The sequence below is a fragment of the Chiloscyllium plagiosum genome, chromosome 17 (assembly GCF_004010195.1).
Source record: "Chiloscyllium plagiosum isolate BGI_BamShark_2017 chromosome 17, ASM401019v2, whole genome shotgun sequence".
NCBI classification, from domain to species: Eukaryota; Metazoa; Chordata; class Chondrichthyes; order Orectolobiformes; family Hemiscylliidae; genus Chiloscyllium; species Chiloscyllium plagiosum.
The window spans coordinates 42,662,302-42,681,606 of NC_057726.1; the positions used below are offsets into that span (position 1 = coordinate 42,662,302).

The window sequence follows — 19,305 nt, forward strand, 5'->3', positions numbered from 1 at the left end:
CCCACCCCCTTCTCTCCCCTTCCCATCTCCCCTTCTCCACCTGCTCTCTTCACTTCTCTCCTACTTTGTGCTTCTCACTTCGCCTTCACTTTATCAAAGGGAGGGAAGGTGACTCCCATGGTCTATGCTGTCTTTAGGAAAATCTGGAAATGAGGCTGGATGGAAGTTGCCTGGCTGAACTCAAGGCACCAAATACATTTAACACTCAGAGATTAACTTGCACTCTTCCAAAAGTGGCGGGTTAAATAACTGTTGCCCAATTTTGCTGAACAAGACTCTAGAGAGTGCGGGTTCCCTAAAAGGATTTTGTAAAAAGAATGCTTTTGGGTAGATTTTTGGGGTATTTTTGCATGGTACCAGTTGGTACACATAACAGCCGCAATTCAGATGTCATATGGAAAGTGTTAGAAATTCCCATTTGTGCATGCCTGTTTCTTTTTAACAGCCTAGGCTGCTCAAGCTCAGAGCTGATGTGTGATCTGAAAGATGTTCTTTTCATTTCCACCAACACTCCCCCCCCCCCCCCTCCCAAAAATGTGTGCAGATGTCTGAAATATTCTTTGACCCAGGCTTTCATGGGGAGCCAGGTGTGGAACCAACTTTCTTGACAGTTTTCTTGGGGAATAGAGTGGAAGTGAAAGAGAGGATCATTTTGAAAAGTTAAAACCGGCGCCTGTAGGTTGGGAAAAGTCCAGGTGATCACTGAAGAAAATATTATTTAAAGATATTGCCTTGCACTTTTACAAGTGTACTCTAACTGGAGGATATTTTTCCAGCATCAAAGAACCTTGATTCTGGCAAGATGCCTGCAAGACTCAGATCCACATCACTTTGGAGCTATGTTTTGTACTAAATTTGTTTTTAAATCTGTATTTTCCTGGGACAGGCATATTACATGAATGTCCAGAACATCTGCTAATTTTTTGTCTTTTTGTTTAAATGTTCTGCCCCCTTTGTAAATTTGCAGTGGGGTATTGGCACATGCTGCATTTTAAATTGAAGCATTTTGGATCAAAATCTGACTAAGTGCACATCATTTGTTTTGAAGTAATCGAAAGCTTGAAAGAAAAGATGAAAACGGGAGCTTGGTCATTATCTGTGCAAAGAGAGAGAGAGAGTGTTGAGGCTGCAATTCTGATGTCATTGTTGAGGCAAAGCTTTGAAGTGGTTACAGTTAATCCTTTGGAAACTTGGAAAATACATTTGAATTGTGTAAGCGTATTGACAAATGTGGTATCAAAGCAAAAGTTATTAGAAGTTATTTCAAGTACATTAACTGTTTGCTGTAGATGCTGCTTACAGTTTGAACCTGTTGTAGGCATGTTGACATTTAATAGACATTGAGTGACTTTTATATTTGTGCTTTTGTATTGTTTAATGGTAGTTGGTACAGACTTAGATTTAAAACTGGCACACCTAAATGTTGTTTAAATCCTTATGTGACTTTTTAAACATTTTAAAGAATACAAATGGAATGGAATTTACCTAGAATGATGATAATTTGTTGATAAAGCTGATGACTCCAAATGGGTTTGAATGCCTATTAAAGCTGGCTGTAATAAGGCAGCTTGGAATTTTCTCTAATCCTGCATCTGGTCCCCTTCTTAGTGAATGAATGGATTACAGGAGACAAATCCACACGTAGAGCCAAGACTTTCTTGGCTGCTGCACTTTCCTACCACTGGGAAAAGCGTTTTCTTTTTAAAGGCCTCTTCCCTGCACCGCCCCCCACCCTTCCCATTCTGTCCCGTCTGCTAATAAAAGCAAGAAAAGGAGAAAATAATTCATCAGCTTGTGCTGGATTCTTGTGAATGGAATGAAACTGTATCTTGACTTCCTGCAGAGTGCTGGATGAAAAGTAACAGAAGCCATGCAATTCCAATTGCCTCCTGACAAGGGATCTGAAAGTCTGCAGATTCCATTCCGCAGTTTGTTAAACTTGGCCATCAGTGTTAAGTGTAATGATGTTTTTTTTCCATCAGTTGATGTCTGATGCATTTTAATTGTCAGTTGTAATTCGTATATCCCTAAGAAGTCATGTAGATTTCATTGTCCTAGGTAAGCAAGGCCAGGACTTCAAAATGAAAATTGTCTCAGAAACAAAAGGTTACATTGCTAATTGGAGTTGAATGCCTATAGTATAAGAGCTTCTGCACAACTTGGATTCAACTCCAGAGTGCAGACTGTTATAATTCTGTGGGGCTTGTCAGTGTTGCCTATGGAATAGAAATTATGGGAAAGTGTCAAAAACTATAATGCACTGTTGTTATTTAATGCTGTGGTATGGCTCCCTAGTGGCACAAGTGAGTAAACCTACACCACCCGGTGTAGTATTGGGGCATGCAGAGCATGAAGGTCCCAGGCTGGGATTCACCAGTCTATGCTGGATTCACTGATCACTGCTGACTGAGGCAGCTGTAGGCGTTGGGTGTGGAAGTGGAAATCATGGGGGAACACGGGCTTGGGGGACCCTATAAAATTGTCTCTGGTTTTATGTTGGGAAATGGGGGTGGGGGAAAACAGTGAAGTTTTTTCCCCCAAATTTTGGTCAAGCAGCCCTTGGTAGAAATTTGTCATTTTGAATGGTGGGTCTGAATAGAATCAGAGTTGGTTATATTGTGTTTGTAATCAAGTAGCCACCAGCATTCAGTGTTGATATTCTCACATGAAAATTGCCACTTGTTCAATGGAGTAAAAACTGGTTGTGGAATCATACCCCACCATAATTCATTGTCTGAGGGAGTAAACACAATTTTGTGCCAGGCAGCTTTGGCATAACACTACTATTACCAGCTTCATCATGAGTGTAGATTGAATTGAACTTTTAACAGCCGGGTTGGTGAGAATTCTCAATTGCAATATTTGCTTTCACTGTGCATTGCAGGAGGAGTGACTGTATGTGTGTAGCTGTATCAAAGTCCTGTTTTACTGCTTTTGGAAACTAATGAGATTTCTAATGATTGCCAGAGGTCTTTTTGCTGTTTTTGAAAAATAAATGGTAGTGCAATAGTTATTGAGTTTTTAAAGAAATGTTTTAAAATTTGTTTTGGCGGTTTTTCATTTAGTTCTATTTGCATTGAGTGTGTCTGTAGCAGTATAAGAAGATCTCTTCTAAATTATTTTGGTATCATTACCAAAATGTGAAATGACAGGTTTATAGTGTATGCTGAGTGGTGTGACAGATACTAACAATATCAAAGGATGTAGGGATAGCACAGGAAAATGGTGTTGAAGTAGAGGATTAATTGTGATCGATACTGGCAGAGGAGGCTGAAGAGCCTGAGTAGCCCACACCTATGGGGAAGGTGTCAAAAACTATAACTACCACTATCTCAGTTCACACTCCAAATAAATATTGAGATGTTACAGCTGCCTTGTATGTAGCTTTGTGCACTTGTATAGGTTTACAAGGACACTTGCTTTCAAAGCATTTTCCGTGGTACATTGTTGTTCCTGTGAGTGTTTTTTGGATAGGGTAAGCTCCTGGTATAACCTGCTGCAAAACTTGTACAGAAACCTGGTAGATGTTTGGATTGCATTGCACATTTCTCTACTCTTTATTTTTTGTCCTTCTTCAAACTTTTTCAATAATACTTTTCTTTCAGATTCAGATGTTCACTAACCAGTGGCATGATGATAGATAAATATTTCTCTAGCTTTTTTTTGTCCTATGTCTAATCTATGACTCTTCAAATTTAGTTAATGTCATGAGAGATTACAGAATGTTGTAATTTTCAATTTAATTTATTTCAAACTCCAGGTGGCTTCATTGGCAAGTTTTGAAAAACCGTATAAATGATAACAATTTTACTTTATTATCTTCTATTTTCTGTAAAGCAGATTGTAGTTATGTTGCATACATTTTTGTGTTATTAAATGACTGAGAAAGGAGACATACTATTTACAGTTTGAAGTTTTCATTCTAAAATGCTGCTAGGAAAGAAAAGAGAGACTTGTACTTATATAGCACTCACAACCATTGCACAAGCTCAAAGCACTTCAAAATTACTTCATTGTAACATCACCACACTTTATAACCAATGTAACATTGCAATCAATCTACACACAGTAAGCACTATCAAAACACAATGTGAGAATGACCAAATGATTTTTTTTTGTGACCAAATGATTTTTTTTTGTGATGTTTATTGCATGTTAAATATTGGCCAGAACAATAGGGATACTCTACTCCACTTCCTCAGAGTGACAAACATTTACGAGAGAAGTACCCAAAGTTATTGATTATTTTGTTATCCATCTACAAGAGCTCACAATGCTTTGATTTAATGTTACTTTTGAAAAAATGTCATTTCTAGCAGTGTAGAACTCCCTCACTGCTGTTTTGGACTTAATTCAGAACTTCAGCATAAGAAATTAATTCCCTTAATTATAGTTCTTATTCATACCATTAAAAACATCTTTAATTCACTCACTAGAGACTTTTTTGTGATCACAGTATGGCAAAAGGAGACCCAAAGAGATTTTAAGTTCTACTGGAGGAAATTTGATCACTACAGAATTTCTGTGGAGCATTTTAGTTGAATCTCACTGTGAGCATCATTGAAGAAAGCATTTTGACAAGGACCTTTGGAATATTGTACAATAAAAAGTTTAAAAGTGTGAAAAGAGAGAATTTTTATTTAATAATGTATTCTCTCTCTACTTTCCCCATTCCTGTTTCTGAAAGACTTGATATATTGTTATGGCACTGCTGCTGTTCTAAGTAAATGAGAAAGATCGATAACATTGTTCTAACTATTTATTGTTTCATATATTTGGTGCTGTTAGTGGCTGACCAACAAAATAATCAATAATTTTGGGTACTTCTCTACTCAATGTGGCTGGGAATTGTAGGCTTTTATTTACACAAATGATCAAACTGTTAGCAGGCACATGTCTTACATAGGCTTTCTTTGTAGAAACCCATTAACCAACCTTACTGAAAGGTCAAAGGGATTAACCAGATTGAGTTTATATTTGCTATAGTGTCCGGTGGCAGAGGCAAAACTGTAGTACCCATTTAAAGAGAATAGATTTTCAGATCATGAATAGTGCCTGTGAAATGGCAGTAGCATCATCTTGTGGCAACTTACATCAGTGGAGATTTAAAATGAGTAAATTGTTCTTGGAAGTTTTGACATCATATGAAATTCCACCTTATGTCGAGTGCATGTGTGTAATATGAAAATATACCCAAAGCTGTGCATTTGATTAGTTCTTCTAACATTATTAAGCATTAATTTATTAAGTTCCACCCAATAACTTATTAAATTGCATTTTCCTGATGTCATATTGAATTCACTATCATTGGGTAGCATGTGAAATATATTTGGAAAATGTAGTTGGGAACTTTGTCAAGTAAAGAATTTCCTGCCCATTTATAATACATTATTCTAGAATAATCGAACAATACATATGAGAAGTAGCTATTTAGCCCATCATGCCGTGAGCTATCCAATTTCCACTCCCAACTCCTTTCATGACTGTTTTGCAGATCTTTCCTCTTCAGCTAATTGTACAGATAAAATGAACCTAAATGCTCCACACTAAATTGTCTTGAAATCAACACTGAAACTGATTGATGGAAGCCTTACATTTTGAAAATGCAAATGACAATCTAGGTAATGTTAAATGTTTCAATGATTCTACAGTTTTTATGTGTATTAGTTTTGAAAAATTTCCATTTGACCACACAGTAAGTATTAATGCACTTCTAAAGATTTCCTGCAAATGTTGTTATTCTTCCAGTTGTTCATTGTCTAAATTACTGGCAGACCCTAAAATGTAGCAAATATATTTATTACTTCAGAGTGAGATACTGTGCAAATATACAAAGGAAATGAGAGTGCTAGTGTTATGGATCCTTTGGGGGTGAAAATACAGAATACCCATCATACCCAGTCATGCAATATCTGGTCTCCCTGCTACAGGAACGATGTTGTGAAACTTGAAATGGTCCAGAAAAGATTTACAAGGATGTTGCCAGGGTTGAGCTGTAGGGAGAGGCTGGATATGTCAGAGGCTGAGGGGTGACCTTATAGAGGTTTATAAAACCATGAGGGGCATGAATGGGGTGAATAATCAAGGAATCCAAAACTAGAGGGCATAGGTTTAAGGTGAGGGGGAAAGGCTTAAAAAGGGACCTAAGGGGCAACATTTTCAGAGGGTGGTGCATGTATGGAATGAGCTGGGGGTGAATAATCAAGGAATCCAAAACTAGAGGGCATAGGTTTAAGGTGAGGGGGAAAGGCTTAAAAGGAACCTAAGGGGCAACATTTTCAGAGGGTGGTGCATGTATGGAATGAGCTGCCAGAGGAAGTGGTGGAAGTACAACATTTAAAAGGGATTTGGATGGGTATATGAATAAGAAGGGTTTGGAGGGATGTTGGCAAATGGGACTGGATTAATTTAGGATATCTGGTTAGCATGCACAAGTTGGACCGAAGGGTCTATTTCCGTGGTGTACATTTCTGTGACTCTATGAAAAGAAATGTAGATCACTTTTTTAAAACAAAAGTTGAGAGTGCTAGTTAATTGGCAATCTGCAATTCTAAATTCTGTTGCATTGCTGTATAGAAAGCATGAGGTTGTTTAGACTAGTACTTGGTTGGATGATGGAAATAATAGCCACTTGAACTTGTGTCTGAAACAAAAGCATATTTAATGTAATAGTCACAATTTGGCAAGTACTTCCTTGAGATGCATTGCAAACGGACCATGTGTAGCATCTGAATGAATAGGTCTGTAAAGTGCCAAAAACTTTCTTACATTTGAACAATTAAACTATACATAGTTAGATCATGGAGGTTGATCCAGGAATAAAATGGTAAATGACGTGGAAAAAGTAAACTCCAGTCAATATTACTTTAAATTATGAATTGAGTGAAGAGGTGTTTGGAGGGGATAGTGATGTCATAGATTTAAACTGGTAAATGGCTACGTTAGGACAAAGATTGAGAAATTCAACGATTTGAATTGAATTTAATTTATTGTCACGTGTATCGACGCACAGTGAAAAGCTTTGTCTTGCGAGTAATACAGGCAGATCACAGAGTTAAGTAGCATAGATAAGTAAATAATGGGTAAACCGGCAAAAACAAAAACACAGGTACAGGCGAATGTTAGAGTTTGTGAGTCCATTCAGTATTCTAACAACAGTAGGGTAGAAACAGTTACCAAACCGGCTGATGCTTGTGTTCAGGCTTCTGTACCTTCTCCCCAATGGTAGACTTGTAGAAAAACATTACCAGGGTGGGATGGATCTTTGAGAATGCTGGCGGCCTTTCCTTGACAGCGGGCCTAGTGGATGGATTCTGTAGATGGGAGGTTGGCCTTTTGTGATTGTCCAGGCCACGTTCACCACTCCCTGTAACTGTCTCCGATCTTGAATGGTACAGTCCCAATACCAGGTAGTGATACATCCAGACAGAATGCTCTCTATGGTGCACCTGTAAAAGTTGGCAAGGGTATTCACCGTCATGGCAAATTTCCTCACCTGCCTGAGGAAGAAGAGACGTTGTTGGGATTTTGTGACCAGTGCATCACATGAAGAGTCCAAGAAAGCTTGTTATGGATGATCACTCCCAGGAGCTTGACACTCTCCACTCATTCCACCTCTGTGCTATTAATGTGTAGGGGGATAGAGTGGCAAAGGCAAAAACACTGGATGTATTTGCAAAATAATTGGATGTTGCAAAAGAGTTGTTGTAGGGTGTTTCTGGATGATAAACTAATTTAGGTCAAATAATCTTCCTTGTCCAAAATACATTATTTATGTAAAGGAAAAACCAAGCATTGTGATCTAGATGCCCTTAAGTATAACATTTTGAAATGGAGAAATCAACATTTATTTCCAAACCTATTGTTCGAATAGATATGTTGTGGTCACAAGCGTTGAAGTTGTACGTCTCTAAAGAAGCAATATTTGTCATGCAGTTTTCTTTCTTCATCTGCATGAGTATCTATGTTCTAAAATAAAACATAGAGTTGAGATTAACTGTTAAGTTTTGTTAGATTTTACTTGTGTAGAATCATATTAAATTTACATTAAGGAAGCAGGCCATTCAGTCCAACTGCACTATACCAGTGTTTGTACTCCTTGTGCATGCCTCACTCTACTCAACTCTTGTCTTCCAGCCCATAAATTCTCTAATCCCTTTTGCCTTTATGTTTGCATTAACCCTCTCCTTGAATGTGTTAGTGTGTTCTGCTTCATGTGCCAGTGAGTTTCATATTCGCAGTGCTCACTGTCAGGGTCCCACCAGTTTACTTTTTGATGTACAGTATTTTTGTACAAAACATTTAAATTGAGGGGTTCTGATTGAATGACTGGGGAGAAACTGCAGGTGGGTTGATATTCAGAAGACCCCAGTGATTTAAAATAATTGGCAAGATAAACAGAGGGAGTATAAGAAATGTTTTTACGCATAGTTGTTAAGATCCGGAGTGCACTGACTGAAAATGTTTTGGGAGAAGTTCCAATAGTGACTTCTGAAAGGAAATATTTTTTCCAAAAGAGCAATTTGCAGGATTTGCATATAGGAAAGAGCAGGGAGTGGAATTCATAGGATAGCTCTTTCAGAGTGCCTGTCTGGCCTCTTTCTATGCTGATTCTTTGAAGCTTGTGCCGTGCGGATTGGTGTCAGCAAGGCACAGTGGATACTCGACAGCTCCATGGAATGGAGATAAGTACCTGAGTTTTCAAAGCCAAGCATTAATGATATTGAGTTCTGTTTCCAGACATTAACAATCAAAACTATTGGAATATTAATTTTCAGGTAGCCACCTCCTAGTTGCAGATGCAGTGTAGTGTGGTTCCGGATTATTTTGCTTTTTCTGATTAAAAGAACACACCCCATAAAAGATCCAGCCAGTAAATGCACTTGCCTTTAGTGGGGGGAGAAAGTACCAGCACCTGTAACTTGGCATTTTGAACCAGTGAGACCTTCACATCACACAACTACCACAGATGAATGAATTGGATAATGGTGTTTCATATCTGTCTTCAATTGGGCAGTGTTTCAAACCATTTGAAAAAGCCTGTGCAAATGTTTCCACTGATGCAGAGAGGTTTTAACTAGATTTTTTTGAAAACAAAATAATGTATTATCAAAAGCCGATGTTGAACTGGCTGCTTGATTGATCATGGTTTGCACGGTGAAGTTGACCACACAGTGCTGGTGGGTAGGAATGTCACTGTTAATACACTTAAACAAATTTGTCAAAGTCGCAGCTGTGTGGAGTTTCTTCCCTTGGCAAGTTTGAAAACCCTGACCTATCCACTAGAATGATCATTGAACACACTCCATAGATTGCCAGCTTTGGGAAAAACCATAAATATAATAAAATATGGTAATCGGGTAAACCTGATTGAGTTTTTTGAAGAAGTAACAAAGAAGATTGATGAAGGCAGAGCAGTGGACATGATCTCTTTGGACTTCAGTAAGGTGTTCGACAAGGTTCCCCACGGGAGACTGGTTAGCAAGGTTAGATCTCATGGAATACAGGGAGAACTAGCCATTTGGATACAGAACTGGCTTGAAGATAAAAGGCAGAGGGTGGTGGTGGAGGGTTGCTTTTCAGACTGGAGGCCTGTGACCAGTGGAGTGTCACAAGGATCGATCCTGGGTCCACTGCTTTTTGTCATTGAAATAAATGATTTGGATGTGAGCATAAGAGGTATAGTTAGTGCTTGCAGATGACACCAGAATTGGAGGTGTAGTGGACAGCAAAGAAGATTACCTCAGATTACAACAGGATCTTGATCAGATGGGCTGAGAAATGGCAGATGGAGTTTAATTTAGATAAATGTGAGGTGCTGAATTTTGGGAGAGCAAATCTTAGTTGGACTTATACACTTAATGGTAAGGTCCTAGGGAGTGTTGCTGAACAAAGATATCTTGGAGTGCATGTTCATAGCTCCTTGAAAGTGGAGTTGCAGGTAGATAGGATAGTGAAGAAGGCGTTTGGTCTGCTTTATTTTATTGGTCAGTGTATTGAGGACAGGAATTGGGAGGTCATGTGGCTGTACAGGACATTGGTTTGGCCACTTTTGGAATATTGCATGCAATTCTGGTCTCCTTCCTATCAGAAAGATGTTGTGAAACTTGAAAGGGTTCAGAAAAGATTTATAAGGATGTTGCCAGGGTTGGAGGGTTTGAGCTCTAGGGAGAGGTTGAATACGCTGGGGCTGCTTTCCCTGGAGCATTGGAGGTTGAGAGGTGACCTTATAGAGGTTTATAAAATCATGAGGGGCATGGATAGGATAAATAGACAATCTCTTCCCTGGGGTGGAGGAGTCCACAACTAGAGAACATGGGTTTAGGCTGAGGGGGAATGATATAAAAGAGACCTAAGGGGCAACCTTTTCACACAGAGGGTGGTATGTGTGTAGAATGAGCTGCCACAGGAAGTGGTGGAGGCTAGTATGATTGCAGAATTTAAAAGGCATTTGGATTGGTATATGAATAGGAAGGGGTTGGAGGGATATGGGCCAAGTGCTGGCAGGTGGGACTAGATTAGGTTGGGATATCTGGTTGGCATGGACAAGTTGGTCCGAAGTGTCTGTTTCCGTGCTGTACGTCTCTATGACTCTATAATTCCACCAGGAAATCTTCATTGAGCTATCAATTTGTTAAAAAAGAGTACTCTGCAGAATTGATCTACAATCAATGGTGAGAGAGGAAGTAGAAATTCACATGTATTTCTGGAAGATTACATGATTCCTTTTAAAAACTGGCCTTGCAGAACACAGTTCACTAGGACTGCAGCTTTTTTTGCTTCTTTGAGCTGATTCTCTTCCATTACTCTTGAATAAACAACAGTAACATCACAAAGATGCTGCTTTTGCAGCTAGCTATTTTGATCGTGAGCATTGGGTTTCCAAGTAATTTTAAGAAAGACAATTCGATTTGTTTTGACTTCCCAAATTCTGAATGGTGTGTAGGTTTCTCCAGTGCTAGAGACAGTTATGAATTTGTAAAGCATACAGAACTTTGATGCAACGAACTGATGATTAAAATATATAAAAGCACAATGAATGTTTGTTTCTGGAAGAAGGACATTTTGCAGCTTGTAAGCTCTGCCAACTTCTTTAGGCAGGATATAGACTATTACACAACTTTTCTTTTGCACTTCCCTTTGGGATTCATTGAAAGCTTTGTCCCTTGGGCTGGGGCCACATTGAAAATGCACAGGGTATGACTGAGAAGATTCTATACAAAGTCCATTTTCCTGGAGTGAAGGGCAACAGCTGGAAATGCATTTCACTCTGGTTTTAGACATTTAAAACCTAAAATATCAAATATTCAAATTTAATTGTAAAGGGAATAAAAAAGAAAAATGCTTGTTTCAAGATTACTTACTATGGGAAGGCCTAGAGCATAGTACAGAAACAACAGGATCTGGAATCACTGCTATCTGTTCTTTTTTGCACAAACAACTTCTTTATATTCTCTCACAACAAAATCTAGTTATGTGTGCTAACTTGCATCAGGCCTCCTTTTAGGTTTTTGAGATTTTAAAAGCTGGATTTTAAAGTTTGGAAGAATAACTGCTTTACGCTTGCAGAATTATCTCTCTTTGGGGTTTGAAACATGTGCCACTGAAGTTATGTTTCCTGTCTACAGTACCTTTGGGAATGCAGATTTTTTTTTTCTTCCTCTTCTTTTCTCTTCTCCCCCCCCTCCATCCTTTTGCATCAATATTTCTAAAGTTTGGTTTCAGCAAAACTTCAAAGATCAATAGTTTTAACTTAAATTTTTAAGTATATGTTTTAAGTTGCATAGTATATTTTGAGGCTTCAGTAGACACTCAAAATGTATTACTGTTGGTAGCTTGGGTGCCTGTTGTACGGACAGTCACCACAAAAGCTAACTTGCAGCTAAGGCTTTTCTTGACATAAGTCAGAACAGAGGAATTATTCGGCTGACTTAAGTAGGCTTTGAATTTGTTGATAAATTAATTACCTGTTAGATTAAATCATTTTCAACCATTTAGATGATTATTCATCTGAGTTCAAATAAATAATGTGGTATTGAAATTTAGCCCAATTCATAATGTTGTTTTTCTTCTCATGCATTCATCATGTCAAAGGGAGTTTCCATTATTTTCTTGGTGTCTCTGTATTTCCACATCTGTAGAAAATGTATTGATGTAACACTGATGCACCCTATTGTAATGAAACTCTAACCACAGGTTGTTTAACTGCGGGTTTTAAAAAAAAGTAATGTGTGCAACAAAAACAGAGAAAGTTTAAAACACTCATCAGGTCAGGTAGCCCCTGTGGACAAAAGAGACAAGTTAGCTAATCAAGGATAAAGCTGTTTTAAAGAAATTTTTGTGCCCAAGATGTTTTCTTACTTGTTTATTTAGGTGTTTATTTGTTCTAGTGACTTCATGGCTTTGTGTGACTATATTGACTGCTTCGCTATTAAGCCACTTTAGTAAAGGATGTCTGGGGTCAGACATCTGATCTGAACTAATTCTCACGTGGGATACCAGTAGGGGGTGCTGCAGTTGACTAAATTGCTTTAGTGCAAAGAGGTGGGAGTGGTGGAAATAGCGAGTTTTTCCTGTTCTCTGTTCCTACTCTGTGAGTTTGCAACCTGCAACTCATTAAGAACTTGTGCAACTCCCAAACTTAATTGATTGGAACAATTTTGATGGTAATTAAATGGCTTATTTAGTTTTAACATTTTTTTAAAATTTGTGAGAAAGTAGTCATTCCATTAATTACTTCTTGTATAATCTTTAAAATGTTTCAGAAATGTGACCCTGTCTTGTTTTTCATCAGTATTGACTTTTAACATTGCACCTCACCCAGTGCAAACCCAGTGTACTGATGTTAAGTGCAAACAAGCTTTGTGGGTGGAAGCTAATACTGTGAATTGTGTTTTTTTGATTATATTTTTAAAATGGTACTTGTTGTTATTAAGAGCCAGTAATCCTAACTGAAAAGTGTATGTCCAATGTGTGTAGGGCTAGGGTCAGCTGTGATGCTTCCTAAACAAGATTACTTGCTGGACATGTTTTGATCAGACTCTTTGATCAAGATTGATTGCTTGGATGAGCTCTTAGAGGGACTGATCCAATAACTGTAGTAATAACTCACACACAAATGTAAACCATTAAGTACATTTTCTTCCTGTTTGTAATCCTAAATGATTTCCCCCAAATACGCAAGCAGAAAATGTTGTGTAGACTTTTAAAAACTCTTTAAATATAATTTACTTCAAGAAGGTGTACTATTTTTGTATGTAATGTGCATTTACTGGAACATTTTGACATATTTTCTGAAGATTAAGTGTTTTGAATTTTTTTGTAGTTCATTAAATAAACTATTAATTGATTTGCTGCTTTGTTATGTGCCCTGTACATTTTTCTTGTCAGCAAGTCTATGAGGAAATTTATTTTTTTAATACTGAAACACTTTTTTTTCTCTCAACAAAGCTATAATTTACCCATTTCCTTTCCTTTGGAATATATTTGCTGGTTGATGGTGTGTACTGGAAAGAGACAGCTGGTACTCGTTCAAATTCTAAGCAACATTGTGCAAAAAAGCTGAGTCCAGGAAAGCTATTCTTCTGTGTTTACAAGTTTTAAAAGACCTGTGAATTCCTCTGTCAAGTGGCCTATTTTGCTGAGATTGCTGTTGACTACATAAGTAGCTGGACCACAAGAACACAATGTGTTGCCTCAGTTGAAGCGAAGAAAAGATGTAGCTCTTATGTTGCTGAGTTGTGCATTTTACAGGGAAGTACATGTCTTCACAGACCACTGGGTTAGAATTTGCAATTAGCCTGCTTGGTTTAATGATTACGTAAATATATATTCTTCAGTAAGTACGACCAATCACACCTGGTTGAAGATATGTAGTAGAAATTAATTGCACTGTCTGACTGGAATTTTGGATGTTTTGAGAGCTTGTTCTTTTGAATTGGTGCTTTTAACTATTCTGTTGAAGTATTCCACAAATTCTGCGAGAGGTTCTCCCCTTTCATTAGTGTGAACCAGTCGTAAAAGTTGAACTGAATTCTTTGATAAACATAAAACTATATATTAGGGGATGGAATTACAAGGTAATAACCCGAGCTGGATGATTAAGAAAGAAGAACGATATTGGTAACCTCGCAAAGTGCAAGAGGGAAAGGGCATTATGCACATTATCTGAACAGCTGGTATCCAAACCAGGTGGACTGATGTTAAGAAATGCACACTAGGTTTACTGTTGGAAATTAATACATGATATTGGTCATATAACTGATGGGCCAGTACTGTAATAGAGTGCAGCTGCTGACTGCAGTCTTGACTTTGCCTGCCTTGTAAATGGGATTGTGTTGCTGCCTGTGGAGCCATGGAGAACTAATTAAAGAGCTCATTCTTGCACTGGTATTAGCATCCATTGTGAAAACATTGTTGCTTGCCATATGTGCTGTGGAATCTGTATTGCAATACAAATCCAGCAGTTTCTTCATTGCAATAGTCTGTATTGTTTTACTTAAAGGAAGTAGATGATGCACTTTTTTTGTGCATTTTATTATTTTTGTAGTCCCCTTATTAACATTTTATGTAAGGAAAATTAAATGTTGCGGAGATGTAGGAAATTTTCTCCATCATCTTATTTTAACAGTGGTATTCAAATTCTAACAAATACCAATGCCTTCCTTTTACTTAAAATTGTCTTACAGCACATTAGCAGTTTTTTTTCTGACAGTCAAGAAGGATACATTTAAACCAAAAGTCTGACAAGCAGATCAAATCTTACACACACTTTTTTTTAATGATAGCAATTACATTGATGATACAGAATCTTAATTCCTAACTCAGCAGTAGAGTTAGTGGTACATGGTACATGATAGTTGTAACTTTGGAAGATATTCTGATTTCAACAACATTATTTTGAGAGGCTGCAAGGAAAAGCCAGGGAACGATAGACCAGTGACCGGTCAGTGGTGGGTAAGTTGTTGAAGGGGATTCCAAGAGACAGGATTTCAATGAACTTGGAGAGGCAAGAACTGACTAGGCATAGTTATGACTGTGTGTGCATGGGAAATCATTTTTCACAAACTTGATTTAATTTTTTTTGAGAACGTGACCAAGCAGATAGGTGAGGGCAGATTGTAGACTTTGTCTTCATGGACTTTAACTGGACGTTGTCTTCAAAGCCTTTGACAAGGTTGCGCATGGTAGATTGGTTAGTAAGTTTCGATCACATGGGATCTGGCGAGAGCTTACTAATTGAACACAAAATTGGCTTGACATTAGGAGACAGAGTAGCGATAAAGGGTTGTTTTTTGGACTGGAGGGCTGTAACCAGCAGTGTTCCACAAGGATTGGTGCTACTGTTGTTTGTCATTAATATATACGATTTGGATGAGAATATAGGAGGCACAGTTAGTAAGTCTATGGATGACAGGAAAATTGGTTGTGTAGTGGACAGTGAAAAAGATTCTCTAAGAGTTCAAAGGGATCTTAATCAACTGGGTCAGTGCACTGATGGGTAACAGATGGATTTTAATTTAGATAAATGTGAGGAGTTGCATTTTGGTAAGACAAACCAGGGCAGGACTTGCTCAGATAATGGTAGGGCCCTGGGGAGTGTTGTTGAAGAAAGCGACCTAGGGATCCAGGTGCATGGTTCTTTGAAAGTGCGTCACAGGTGGACAGGGTGTGGAAACGTTGTTTGGCATGCTTACCATCATTGGTCAGAGCATGGAGTATAGGATTTGGGACATTTCGCGCTGTACAGGACATCGGTGAGGCCACTTTGGAATACTGTGTACTGTTCTAAGTGCCCTGCTATAGGAAATATGTTATTGAACTGAAAGATGCTATTAAACAGATAAGATTTACAAGGATGTTACCTGGACTGGACGGTTTGAGTTATTAGGATAGGCTGGGACTTCTGTCCTTGGAACCTAGGAGGTTGAGGGATGACCTTATAGAGGTTTGTAAAATCATGAGGGGCATAGGTAAGGTAAATAGTCAAAATCTTTTCCCTACAGTAGGGGGATCCAAAACTAGAGGGCAAGTATTTAAGGTTAGAGGGGAAGATTTAAAAGGACAACTTTTTCACAGTGAGTGGTGCATATATGGAATAAACTGCCAGAGGAAGTGGTAGAGGTAAGTACAATTTCAACATTTAAGAGACATTTGGATGGGTATGTGAATAGGAAAGGGTTAGACAGATATGGGTCAAATACGTGCGAGTGGGACTAGGTTAGGTTGGGAAACCTGGTTAGACCAAAGTGTCTGCTTCCGTGCTCTATGAACCTATGACAGTGAATCTAACTTCCACCTCCAGCTTTAGTCATCATGTAATATGGGTCTCTCCACCTGAGTAAAATAATTATGATCTTTCCTATTCCTAGGGATACAAGGAACGAAGCATTGTGGTCCTTTCCTATTTTTTTGTTACTCTTACTAGGGTATTGTGGATGACAGGTGCTTGGCATCCCAGAGGAAGGTTTGTGCCTAGGAAGTGAGTGTGTAGATTATTCTGTAGTGGAGTAATGGCTTCACAGGCAAGCAGAATTCCATCTTCAATCACACTTCATGTGTACCTATTTGCAGAATTCATAGCATAAAAAGGAACTTTTTTTCTCTCTTCTCCTCTATCCTTGGAGGATGTAGAACTTGCCATCACATGGGGCTGGAGAGTTTACGGAGGTGAGGATCTAGAAGGTAAAAAGGACTTGCCCGCTGTTGTTCCCTGACCTGTTTCCCATGTTACAATGGACAGGGAAGGTACCGGCACCGTACCTGCCATTAAGTCTGAGTCTCATTTCACCTCTGCTCTACTAGTTTAAGTACAGGAAGGCCTGCATCCAATCAACTTTCAGCACATGGGCTCCTGTTGGACAAGAAAGGGCATCTCTCCTTCAGGATATTCCATGTTGTTATCGGGGCACTTGCTCCAGTCCCGAGGCCTTACCCCCTCCTACACCTCCCAGTGGGTTCTATATTCCAATGTTAACCCCATTTGTTGTTGGGGTGCCAGGTTGGACTGTCTAAACTCCCATATGTGTCCTGGATCCCAGACCTCAGATACTTCTTTGTGGATTGTTTGTAGTCCCAGCGGTGACCTCTACAGAATTCTGGCACTGCTGGAATGAGGCAGCTAATGGCCAATCAGATTGGACAGTTGTTCTCTCAGATGGCACTTCCTCTCAAAAGGAGATGGGAGTACCATTGTCAATCAATTAAAGGTGTCCCTGGTATAAAACCATCTAGGGGCAGCTGGATTTTGGAAATAAGGAATCAATGAATATTCAGATAAGATTAGGCAAAAAAAAGTGAGATGCTCATGTAGAGACTGGTACATTTGCTTTCATATTATCTGCTGAAGTTGGATAAAAGCTTTTTTTCAAATCATGAGTGAGGACTGCCAAATTCCTCTGTGCTGTAGCTTTCTGCATTCTTCCCTATTCGCATAATATTCAGTTCCTCTGTCCTTACTACCAAAATATATAAACTCCTATTTTCCCACATTACATCCCATCTGTCAAGATTTTTTTGTCTGTGTACTTAACCTGTCTATGTTCCTTTGTAGACTCTGTGTCATCCTCACAATTTGCCTTAGTACAACATTGGTCCATTCATTTCTGTCATCCAAGTTATTTGTATGTATTGTAATAAATTGTGGCCTCAGCACTGATCCCTGTGGTACTCAAGTTGTTGCAGATTGTCATCCTGAAAATGACCCTTTTATCCCAATTCTGTTAGTTTGCCAATTCTTATAGACATGCTGGTACAAAACCCCTCCCCAACACAATGAACTGTTTCGTTACTTATTAAGTAGTTGAATGTATATGATATATTTGGAAATTCAAACATATGACATCTTTAGTTCCCCTTTATCTATTGGGCTTCATATCTCATTAAAGAGCTGTAATAATTTTGTCAAGCATAATTTCTCCTTCTTGAAGCTATGTTGACTCTGTTCATATTATGTGCTTCTAAGTTCTCTGCAGTTACATCCTTTTATAATAGACTCTTAACATTTTCACAGTAACAAATCCTAAACTAACTGGCCCATAGCTATCTTTCTTTTTGTCTCCCTCCCTTTTTGAATAAGGATGTTACATGGGGGTTTTCCAATCTTCTGGGATTTTTGACAAATCTACAGATTCTTAGCAGATCACTACCAGTGCTTGACATGGTTTACGGGTTGTGTGCTGCACAGTGTAGTAAGTTATCATTTGGTTACAAGGTAAGTAAGTTGCTGTAGTTTTTTTATGATGTGTGTTTTGTTGCACAGTTATTATTTAAGAAGATTATTCATTAAATAACATTATTCTACTAGCTTCTCTCCAGATTTTGACCAGTGCAGAATCTGGCTTTTGGAGCATTTCTACTTAAAGAGCTGTGGTACTTGGCTGACCCTGATAATTCGTAACAACATCTGAAAAACGCCAACAGCTACAGTGTAAACTTTGAGATAAATGTGTGGATGTTGTAAGAGGAAAATGTACACATGAAAGTGATTCCAGGATTCTGCAAACAAAGCTGTCAGTTTGAAATAGTGATCTGCACAGTTTGTAGTTCAAGATCTGAGATTATAAAAAAAAATTGAAATGAACATCATTGTTTGCGCTTTTATGTTGTCATAAGATGTATTATCCGTTTGAAGTATCAGCGAGTGATGTGGTGCCTGGAAGCTTGTTTTCAGATGAAGAATTGTTTGCAAAAACCACATTTTTACTTATTTCACTTTAATTGTGGTTTGAAGTGGGAAAATGACGGTTTCATAATGAAGGACTGAGGAAGGAATTACTTTCGAGAAGCAAAGCAACTGAAACTCAGTTTGTTATGTTTACACTGTTGCTTTGCATCATCCAGTAATGAATGGTGGTGGACAATTAAACAACTCAATGGAGGAGGAGGCTCCACAAATATCCCCATCCTCGATGATGGAAGAGCCCAGCACATCAGTTCAAAAGATAAGGCTGAAACATTCACAGCAATCTTGAGCCAGAAGTGCTGGGTGGATGATCCATGTTGGCCTCCTCCAGCAGGCCCCAGTATCACAGAATCTTCAGCCAATTCAATTCGCTCCACGTGATATCAAGAAATGGTTGGAGGCACTAGATGCTGCAAAAGCTCAGGGCCCTGACAACATGCCGGCAATAGTACTGAAGACGTGTGTTCCGGAACTCCTATCCAAGCTCTTCCAGTATGGTCATAACACTGGCATCTACCTGACAATGTGGAAAATTGCCCAGGTATGTCCTGTGCACAGAAAACAGGACAAATCCAACCCAGCTAAGTACTACCCAGTCAGTTACACTCCATCAGTAAAGTGAT

The 19,305-nt window shown here is 38.6% G+C and overlaps 1 protein-coding gene across 3 annotated transcripts in view; it reads left to right on the top strand.

Annotated features, from left to right (window-relative positions):
- The window catches only part of nkd1 (NKD inhibitor of WNT signaling pathway 1), a 105,331-nt gene that overhangs the window by 916 nt on the left and 85,110 nt on the right, over nucleotides 1–19,305 (top strand). Inside the window, exon 1 of one of the 3 annotated variants that reach the window (XM_043706959.1) lies at nucleotides 12,607–12,665. The exons of the other annotated variants lie outside the window; for them this stretch is intronic. Coding sequence (XP_043562894.1) covers nucleotides 12,663–12,665 — 3 coding nt within the window. The 5' untranslated portion in view covers nucleotides 12,607–12,662. Of the gene's footprint in view, nucleotides 1–12,606; nucleotides 12,666–19,305 lie in introns of those variants that run through there. 3 annotated transcript variants of the gene reach the window in all.